At 44.2% G+C, this 10,327-nt stretch overlaps 1 protein-coding gene and 2 non-coding genes across 3 annotated transcripts; all 3 read right to left on the reverse strand.

Moving 5' to 3' along the window:
- Window positions 1–542: 542 nt before the first annotated feature.
- trnak-cuu (transfer RNA lysine (anticodon CUU)) lies at window positions 543–615 on the reverse strand. Its single transcript has one exon. It is a non-coding gene; the product is annotated as a tRNA-Lys (tRNA).
- A 3,602-nt stretch (window positions 616–4,217) lies between these two features.
- Window positions 4,218–4,290, reverse strand: trnak-cuu (transfer RNA lysine (anticodon CUU)). Its single transcript has one exon. It is a non-coding gene; the product is annotated as a tRNA-Lys (tRNA).
- Window positions 4,291–5,384: 1,094 nt separating this feature from the next.
- On the reverse strand, window positions 5,385–10,108 carry nudcd3 (NudC domain containing 3). Its single transcript, XM_088282270.1, has 6 exons — window positions 9,726–10,108; window positions 8,852–9,099; window positions 7,325–7,460; window positions 7,115–7,258; window positions 6,754–6,942; window positions 5,385–5,638 (listed from the first exon to the last, which is right to left on the reverse strand). The coding sequence occupies exons 1-6, from the start codon at window positions 9,921–9,923 to the stop codon at window positions 5,528–5,530; spliced, it is 1,026 nt and encodes a 341-aa protein (XP_088138396.1). The 5' UTR covers window positions 9,924–10,108; the 3' UTR covers window positions 5,385–5,527.
- Window positions 10,109–10,327: the final 219 nt, after the last annotated feature.

Here is a 10,327-nt window from a genome sequence, read left to right on the forward strand (position 1 = left end):
ATCACTTTACATTGATAACGTAATATAGCAATAATACAGCAACATACTACACAGACTAGACACCAGAAAAAAGCAGAACAATAACAGTGTCAGTGTCTCATGTTGGGCAGAAAGGTTCTGCAAACGCGTTTTAAAAGTGGACAGAGAGGGGGGCTTCCCTAACATTTCATGGAAGCGGGAATGACAGAAAAGGCTCGCAGTGACACTACTTTGTCCTCGGCACCTCCATTGGCATCTGATCTGCAGACCTGAGGCAACGGGCAGGTGTGTAGGGGTGAAGAACCTCAGAGAGGTACGCTGGGTTGAGGCCATTTAAAAAATTTACTAGTACACAAGTATCTTAAAATTAACTCTAAAATGTACTAGGAGCCAGGGAAGCGAAAACACAATTGGGGCTATGTGCTCCCTTTTCGGAACATCGATGTCGAGAGAGATTAGATTTAGCGGTTAACATGCTCGTAAAACATATTATGGTCCAGTGCTAACCGACCTGTATGACATGTCCCCGAGATTACATCCAAATTAGAGCAAAAAAACTGCTGCGCCCAACGTGGGGCTCGAACCCACGACCCTGAGATTAAGAGTCTCATGCTCTACCGACTGAGCTAGCCGGGCCGCTCGGTTCTCGTACAGCATTTTCATTCAGATAGAGGGCAAGGCAGGTCGAAGGAGGAAGTCGGTGAACCATAGAAAGAATTTGTCTCCGGCAGTATGAACTCCACTTGTATCACAGTAACAGGCAACTACGATAAACAAAGACGTGACGTATACAGTATATAGAAAGTCTTTTCGCAATGTAAGGGGACCATCGTAGAATAGTACCACTCAATGACAGCTGTGCAACAATTTGGACAGTCATAAGAGCAGTGATAAAATGAACAATGATGCATAACTTACAACACTATGACGGTTGTGCTAATGATGCAGATCATCGTTGCACCATTTATGGAGTATCCAGTAGCAGTACATGAAATGCAACTTTGGATGTGTAATTATGCAGGTCCTTAAGTGCTTTAAAGTGTCAGTCAGTTGATCAAACATTGATCAACAACAGCTGTTCAAGTTTGGAGAGGGTACCAGTTTATTTTTTCACAGTCCTAACTCATATCTTGTCCTTTTTTTGTGGTGGCACCGAAGCAGACTGATGGAGAAACACAGGACTGTTTTGATGACTGCAGTGGAGAACTGTCTCAACAGTTCCTGTTCTACCTTAGCAAGCACATCATTGGCTGGACCTTTTTTCAGGATGGAGTTGATGTTGGCCTCCCATTTCACTTATTTCTGAGAGTGCTAGACTCATCAATGGCATCCCGCCAGCCCCGGTGGAGTGCCATCAAGCACTGAATGGTTCTTCCACACAGTGAGCACAACCAATGGCCTGCATACGAATCAATGCAAATCAGTGACAGGTTGCCAGTCAATCACAGGGCACATTCTGACCAAACAATGGAGCGGCCGCTGATGTCAAGGCACATAAAGACAAACCTCACATTCACAGGTGAAACAGGTGAGGAAATGAAGGAAAGGAAAGGAGACAAGGCAAACAAAGTAAAGAAGGAAGGATGGAACAAAGGCAAGGAAGAAGAAAACGAGAGGAGACAAGGAAGGAAGGAAGGCAAACAGAAGCAAGACGAAAAAACGGAGAGCAAAGGAAAGGACGGAGGAAACAATGAAGACGTGCAAGAAGGACACAAGAAGAGAGCAAAGGAAGCAAGTTGACGTGAATCCCGGAAGGAGAAGTCGAGTGTGGACGTTTGAGTACTGACATCGAGATTGTTGACCTTTCAACCCAGTAACAACAACGGCAACACTTTATTTGTGTGCTTGAAAACCAACCTTGAAACCTGAACCGTACTTCTCGTCTAAAACGCAATTTCAGGCTTGATTCGCTACTTTGGACTCTGAACTTGAAACCCCGCACCTTGTTTGAAGCCTTACCTTGAAAACCTAAATTTTGTTTGAAACCGTAACTTATCACTCCAATCTTGTCTTAAACGCCTGGCCATATCTTGAACCTCTAATTTGAAACCCAAACTCTTGTTCTAAGCGAAACCAAGGCTTTCAAACTTTACTGCAAACCCTTGTTTAGAACCGTAACATGGTTTCAAATCATAACTTGAGACCCTAACTCTCGTTTGAAAGCCTAATCATGTTTTGAAGCACTAGCCCAAACTTCGTTTCACATCCTCTCTCTCTTCTCCGAAAGCATGATTTGAAACTCTTGTTCAGCACGGTCGAAACCCCAACTTGAAATCCTAACGCTGGTTTGAAACCTGACCTCGGGGCACTCTGGTCTCACCTCTGCCTGACAGCTTCTTGGTGTTGATGATCTTGGCGGCGTACTCTTGCCCCGAGCACACTTTGACGCAGCGGCGGACCACCGAAAAGGCTCCCCTGGCGAAGAAGCAAACGGGACAAGAAGACGGCTCAGCATTTCGTCTGTCAAAACGGCCACCCGGGGTTTTGACGCAGAGTGAATGAAGAGTTGGGAAGAACTGCTTTCATTATCATCTTTCACTGCTTCCCCACAAAACAAGTCATCCATCATTACCACATATGGATTTTTATATAGTTGACGCTTTGGTTGAAACCATTAATCAAATCCTCCTTATCCAGCCGTTTTTTGTCTTATTCAGAAATATCATTGTTCTCAAAGCAACAAGAACCTCTCAGCAGTCCTTGAATGCATCACGGCAGACACAGTGAGTGGGGCTTCACTTCCCCCTTACCTAGTTGGAGGGCAAAACCCCATGATGGCACAAATATGAAAGTGCAAAGATATTGCATGCTGGACAGCTAATGTGAACACACCTTCAAAACCTCATTTAAAACCATACTTTGAAACCCTAACGCTGACTTAAACCCTCATCTGAAAACCTATGTCAGGCTTGAATCGCAAACTTGAAAGCCTAACCCTCGCAAACCTTAAGCACAGCTTGAATCTCAAACTAGGACCTTGAAACCCGAACTGACATGATGACATCATCATTATGAGCCTCAAAGTAGTTAACTTTTTATTTTTTTTCCAGCTGGCTATAGTTCGCAAAACGTGAGCAGCTTGCTTGGATTGTTTGTTGTTTTTTCAAAGCCGATTGAAGAGCGATCGAGTGTTTGTTTTCAAATAAACCTCTGTAACAAATTTCAATAAACAACATACATACGTTCGTGCGTGATCAGACGTCAACACGCACACATACTAGTGTAGGAAAATACGAGGAAAATACGAAACAGAGTCACACGTGTCCCTGTGAAGTACCACACATGCCCACGCACATCCTGACGCTCACTTTTACAGGCTAAAGTGCGCTTTCACACAAGCACATCCACGCGTGAGTGTCATTGTGGTGGGTTTGGGGGGGACCCCCAAATTTTTGGTGTTCGGGGAAAAACAAACGGCGAGTGTGTACGTACTTGCCTAGCTCCTCGCACAGCTGGTACTCGTCGGTGAAGCGCGTGCACGTGGTGGTGGTGGCCATTGTCCCGAGGGATGTTCGGTTTGTCGCTCCGGTTCTGAAAAGGACTCAAATGAATGCTGCGGGCGTCTCGTCGCACCGGACTGAAACACGTGCGCGCTCACGCATGCACGCACTCGTGGATGTGGGGACTTGGCTGGCTTTCTACGGGCACGCTCGGCTTTCCACGACTGCTGCATTTGTAACGAAGCACTTTACATAGATCATTTCAGAATCACTTTATATTGATAACGTAATATAGCAATAATACAGCAACATACTACACAGACTAGACACCAGAAAAAAGCAGAACAATAACAGTGTCAGTGTCTCATGTTGGGCAGAAAGGTTCTTCAAACGCGTTTTAAAAGTGGACAGAGAGGGGGGCTTCCCTAACATTTCATGGAAGCGGGAATGACAGAAAAGGCTCGCAGTGACACTACTTTGTCCTCGGCACCTCCATTGGCATCTGATCTGCAGACCTGAGGCAACGGGCAGGTGTGTAGGGGTGAAGAACCTCAGAGAGGTACGCTGGGTCGAGGCCATTTAATACATTTAAGACAAATACACAAGTATCTTAAAATTAACTCTAAAATGTACTAGGAGCGAAGCGAAAACACAATTGGGGCTATGTGCTCCCTTTTCGGAACATCGATGTGGAGAGAGATTAGATTTAGCGGTTAACATGCTCGTAACACAAGTGCTAACCGACCTGTATGACATGTCCCCGAGATTACATCCAAATTAGAGCAAAAAAAACTGCTGCGCCCAACGTGGGGCTCGAACCCACGACCCTGAGATTAAGAGTCTCATGCTCTACCGACTGAGCTAGCCGGGCCGCTCGGTTCCCGTACCGCAAATTTCCTTCAGATAGAGGGCAAGGCAGGTCGAATGAAGTCGGTGAACCATAGAAAGAATTTGTCTCCGGCAGTATGAACTCCACTTGTATTACAGTAACAGGCAACTACGATAAACAAAGACGTGACGTATACAGTATATAGAAAGTCTTTTCGCAATGTAAGGGGACCATCGTAGAATAGTACCACCCAATGACAGCTGTGCAACAATTTGGACAGTCATAAGAGCAGTGATAAAATGAACAATGATGCATAACTTACAATACTATGACGGTTGTGCTAATGATGCAGATCATCGTTGCACCATTTATGGAGTATCCAGTAGCAGTACATGAAATGCAACTTTGGATGTATAATTATGCAGGTCCTTAAGTGCTTTAAAGTGTCAGTCAGTTGATCAAACATTGATCAACAACAGCTGTTCAAGTTTGGAGAGGGTACCAGTTTATTTCTTCGCAGTCCTAACTCATATCTTGTCCTTTTTCTGTGGTGGCACCGAAGCAGACTGATGGAGAAACACAGGACTGTTTTGATGACTGCAGTGGAGAACTGTCTCAACAGTTCCTGTTCTACCTTAGCAAGCACATCATTGGCTGGACCTTTTTTCAGGATGGAGTTGATGTTGGCCTCCCATTTCACTTATTTCTGAGAGTGCTAGACTCATCAATGGCATCCCGCCAGCCCCAGTGGAGTGCCACCAAGCACTGAATGGTTCTTCCACACAGTGAGCACAGCCAATGGCCTGCATACGAATCAATGCAAATCAGTGACAGGTTGCCAGTCAATCACAGGGCACATTCTGACCAAACAATGGAGCGGCCGCTGATGTCAAGGCACATAAAGACAAACCTCACATTCACACTGTGGGCAGGCTAACGTGAAAATCCTGGACTTTATAAAAACAACGTGGAACCAAAATATTAGGAACCTCATGCTGAACATATCAAGAAAGACAATAGTAAAAAGTGAGCACTTTGTATTTTATTTCATTTCAGAAATTACTTTGTCCGTCAGGGTACCTGGCGGAGTGTTTGGGTAACTAGCCGCGCCAGTCAGTGCAGTTATTTTTTTAAGTTTTTTTTTTTTTATGTCCTCATCAAGACCGACATCATCCATTTTGTTGCTAGCGTCACCTTCATCCTTGGCTTGATTGGGGCCATGTGATGTCACCAACAAGTAGGAAGTCACCCACAAGTTGCAGCAGTTGGCGCTGTCAGCTCAGAACTGGACGGCGCTTGGCGGGATGTCGAACATGGACGGGTCAAACTGCTGACCCTTGAACGGAGAGCCCTCCGCCTCCCAACCCTTCTTCAGCATTTGGTGCACCTTCTGCGCGCATGCACACACACACAGACAAACAAAAGCATAAAAACACACGCACACACCAACAAATCCATCCATTATCCGATCTGTTTCTCCTCACGAGGGTCGCGGGCACACAGGAGCCTATCTCAGCTGTCCTCAGGCAAATACATGCATGGGCAAAACTCATGCACACACTTAAACACAAACAACTGCACACAAACAACAACACATAAATAACTCACTTGCACACACTAAGACGAAACACGATTTCAAATAAAAAAAAAAAACGCCTGTGTGCACACGCACGACACAACAAAGAGACAGGAACAATAAACTGCACATGATCACAAAAACACAACATAATCAGGAACACACTTAAAACAAACTTGCAAACATGATCCACAAAAGGCACACACAAACAGACAATGGCAAACAACCACAAATACAAAACAACGGACACACACACACACACACGACCATGCACACACACACACAAAGCACACGTACACATTTGGCAATGTCAGACAAACACGAAAAAGGCAAGTCAAATATGAATGGAATATGGCAATGAGTCCCCTAAAAAGATACAGTTGTTCTAAGTCTTGTTGTGTTTTTATTTTAAATGGGTTAAACAAAATAATCAGTAATTATCAATGTTGACGGTTACAAAATAGTTATATTATGAAGAATTTTTTTATCTCTGTCACCCAGCCTTAATATACGCATTACGTTTACAAAAGGAATTTAATCTTTATATTAACCAGCTTATTGGACCTTTTCATAGTTGTGTTGACTTCTATAAAGTAAAGTAAATCTCAAGTTTGTTCAAATAAAATATCTAAATTCAACCGTTCCAGCCTTATCGCTGTGAGAAAAAAACAGACCGCCACTGTACATCATGAGGTGGTGTGGTAACATGGCGCCATCCTGTGGCGAATTGACACAACGCACACAGCCACTTGATTAGGAACACGCTCCCAAAACACCCAAAGTGAAAAAGACTCACCCTTTAAAAAGAGAACGAATGACATGTCATTGTTGGGTGTTCCTAATGAAGTGGCATGCCCCTTTCACACTGTCTGATGAACTTGACCCCTTCGCCCTCCATGTTGCTTTTCGGTGCTATGGTGCACACTGACCATCTCGTGACTCTGGGGCTTCCCCTGCAGCTTCTGGTGATAGTCAAATGTGAGGCGGTCGAGGACGGCGTGCTCCTCCTCGTCTACACTGGCCATGGAGCGCTCGCGGTTCAGCTTGTCCACGTCGATCTCTTCCTCACCCTCCAGGACACACTTCCACCACACCTCCGACGACTTATTCAAGGATAGCTGGACACAAAAGTGCAAAAGGTGCACAGGGGGCAAGCGTGGGCAAACGCCAACCAAAGGGGTTGAGGGAAAAAAAAAAGGAGTGAGAATCTGGAGCCGTCAAGAGTTGCTGGGCAGATGGGATGTTGCAAGATTAGGCACGAAGTAAATAAGGTACGAAGTGGTCTGTTACCACGACGCATTTTCCCGGTTCAAGGCTCCACAGGGAATTTTCCGTGTTGATCTTGTGCGAGAATTTGCCCTCGACCAGCGTCTGCTCTTCAGGGCCCATGCAGATGCACACACGCACACCGCCGCTGTGCAGGCTCACGTTCACCTGAGTACATAAAATGTACGCACATGAACTCTCCGCTGTCACCACAGCCGCCCCCGTTGCGCTCACCTGCTTGCCTTTGACCACCTCCTTGGGCACGAAGACACGCATCTCCACGTCATTGTAGTCCTGAGACCACTCGTACTTCTCCCGCACGGCACCGTTGTAGCTGTCCGAGTCCAACGCTGACACATTCTGGTTTGGCCTGAATAAAAACCCGAGAAGTGTTCAGGGACACTGGCAAACATCGTAAATCCAGTCACACAATCCAGTAGAGTGCACCAACATGCTGCATTCAGGAGCCCTGGGAAATCTGACATTCCAAATAAATTAGTACACCATTGCCTGGACAGACACGTTCTGCCTTTAGGAACAACAGACAACTCCAACATAATCCAGTACAGTAGACCAACATGTTGCTTTCAGGGACACTGGCAAACATCCCAACTCTGACTTAAGTCACACAATGCAGTAGAGCAGTGGTTCACATTTTCGCCACGGACAGTTTCATACAAGTCTATAAATTTTGCGGACCTTTGACCTTTTTTTTTTGTGGGTGGGGTGGCAGTTGTTGCTAATTCACTAACGGCGGAGACTTGAGTCGTGTCATGACGGCGTAATTAACTAATGGATTGTTAGCGTCCTAAATTAGTGACTGAATATAATTTCGGGATGATGTGTTGATGTTGGTGGTAAAACTGTCATGCCAATTAAAAATGTGATAAAGCAAGCCGAAAGGTCGAAAATGAAAGTTACGAAGTTACGCCACCACAAGGGCCAACTTCAAAGTAAAAGTCTACTAATGCTATTGCATTGGCAACAATGACCCGGTGTATAATTTGGTAAGCTTTATTTCAAAGTTAGCCATCACAGAGGCAGCGTGTTCGAATATGTTTGCAGAATCCTAGACATGTCTGTCTGAAATGACGTGTCAGAACAAGAGACAGAAATAAAATATTATATTATTAATTTGAGGACTCGTTTCACCTCAAGCTGCCAAAGTGTTCCCATACGTGCGACTTGCGTGATCATGTTGGCTTTCAACTTCTTCTGCTGCTATTATGCGGATTGCGGACTAATCATGTTCCCTTAACGTAACATCTCCAAAATAAATCACACATTATCCATCTAGCCAGCACATGCTGCCTTTAGGGACACGTGAAAACTTCACACGTTTACAAAAAGCTCACAAACATTCTGTGATCCAAACTATGCTACATTCAGGAATACAGGGAAATGAAGAACTTGCCCTCAAATCATACTGCGGCTCCTGCATTCAGGGACACTCAAAAGAGCCACAATCTCTGATTAAGTTCTGCAATCTTTTCATCAACCAACACATGCTGCTGTGGACAGTGATAATGAAGGACGTCACATCTCTAAATAAAGCCACACAATCATCTAGGGGACTAAGAGATGTTGTGTCAGGTACTCTCGGAAATGCCATTACACCACCTCCGGTCAGTCTGTGGACCAACACTTGCTGCATTCGGGGCCAACGGGAAGCGTCAATACTCCAACGAAATTTACACATTCACCCTCGCACTTTTTGTCATTGTGTTTCAATTCAACTTTGATTGACAGGCGAGAACTGACTTTGTTGAGAGGGACGGAGCCGCTTCCTGGTCGGCTTGAATTATGGCAGCGTCACCACCATCAGCCTGAGGTTTGGCAGAGGTTTGAGACTCTTCAACGGGATCTGAGGACAACGAAGCGCTTGCCCCCTGTGTGGCCTCCGAAATAACCTCCAGCTCCTTGACTGCCATAGGAACAGTCGCCGCCTCGTCCCGCTGCTTCTGGAGCTCGCGGATATCCTCGGAAAACCTCTCAAACATCTTGAACGTCTGCGCGGGGTAAAGGGAGATTAAAGTTGTTAGATTGTGTATGTTGTTAAGAGTTACAGTCAAGGGATGAACTTAAAACTAGCTAAAAACACTGCTGAAATGTCAAAAACCTTTTGACAAAATGGCTGCAAGGGACCAATTTATTAATGTAAAGTACAAATACAAGCAGAATAAAAAAAAAAAAATTCAACTTCAGAATTTTCGTTAAGAAATCATTTTTGATTGTCTTTTATTAACATTGCAAAGTCCCGCTTGGTCAAAAAACTTAACTTGAATTGCATGTTTCAAAATTGGTCAAAAAAGTTGCTTTAAGTGAGATAAAATATCGCAAAGAAACCAATATAAGTTCCCAATATATAAGTTCCCAATGTTTTTTTTCGTTAGCAACGTAACCATTTTGACTGATTAGTTAAATTGTATATTATCGCTTTGTCAATAAAGTTCAATTGAACAAAGTAACAGTGATCAAACCTTGCCAGAAATGTTGATTAACTGTAAAAAAATGTGATAACATGGAAATCGTTGCCTCCCGAGTCAAACACAGGCCAAAAGTTTAACAAATGTAAAAGCTCCAAAACAGGTTCAATGCATTTCAAAGCTTTTGTTGGGTCAAAAAGTGAGCACACCTTCAAGACCATCTTCTCGGCTACACCTGGCGGGAAGCCCATCTTGTCGCCGGGACCAGAGAGGTGGCGATAAAAGTCGGTCTTGCGATACAAAAAGCCAAAGTAGACTTGCAGAAAGTCCTGAATGTTTCCGACGTGCTGCAGGATGCCAAGCAGCGCGTTGTCGTACATTTCCGTCATCTCGAGTGGTAACGACATGGCGACGCTTTCCACGTTGCTACGTCAAAGATGCTGCAAAGTGTCTTAATAAAACAGCTTAACAACTGTACAAAAGAGAAAAAGAAGCAGACTTTTGGAGGAAAACAATCAATGCTTCCTCCAGCTGAGGAGCATTTCTTCAGCGTCCGTGGAGGTTCCTTCCAGAATAATGACACATTTCCGGCTGGTCACCTTCAAAATAAATTGACCTTACATTGAGTGTAACAGGAACAAACTAAACTGACATAGTAAATCAATTCAAACACATTATTAAAATATAAATATCCATATTACATATTTAATATGTGAACAGAAATTGTTTATACAGCTTTAAAATCGATACATGTAAATAAATATATGCATAAAAATATATAAATTATTACTTGTTTTTACATCCGGTTCCT

The sequence above is a fragment of the Idiotropiscis lumnitzeri genome, chromosome 18, assembly GCF_059441095.1.
Source record: "Idiotropiscis lumnitzeri isolate Australia: NSW breed Sydney's pygmy pipehorse chromosome 18, RoL_Ilum_1.0, whole genome shotgun sequence".
NCBI classification, from domain to species: domain Eukaryota; kingdom Metazoa; phylum Chordata; class Actinopteri; order Syngnathiformes; family Syngnathidae; genus Idiotropiscis; species Idiotropiscis lumnitzeri.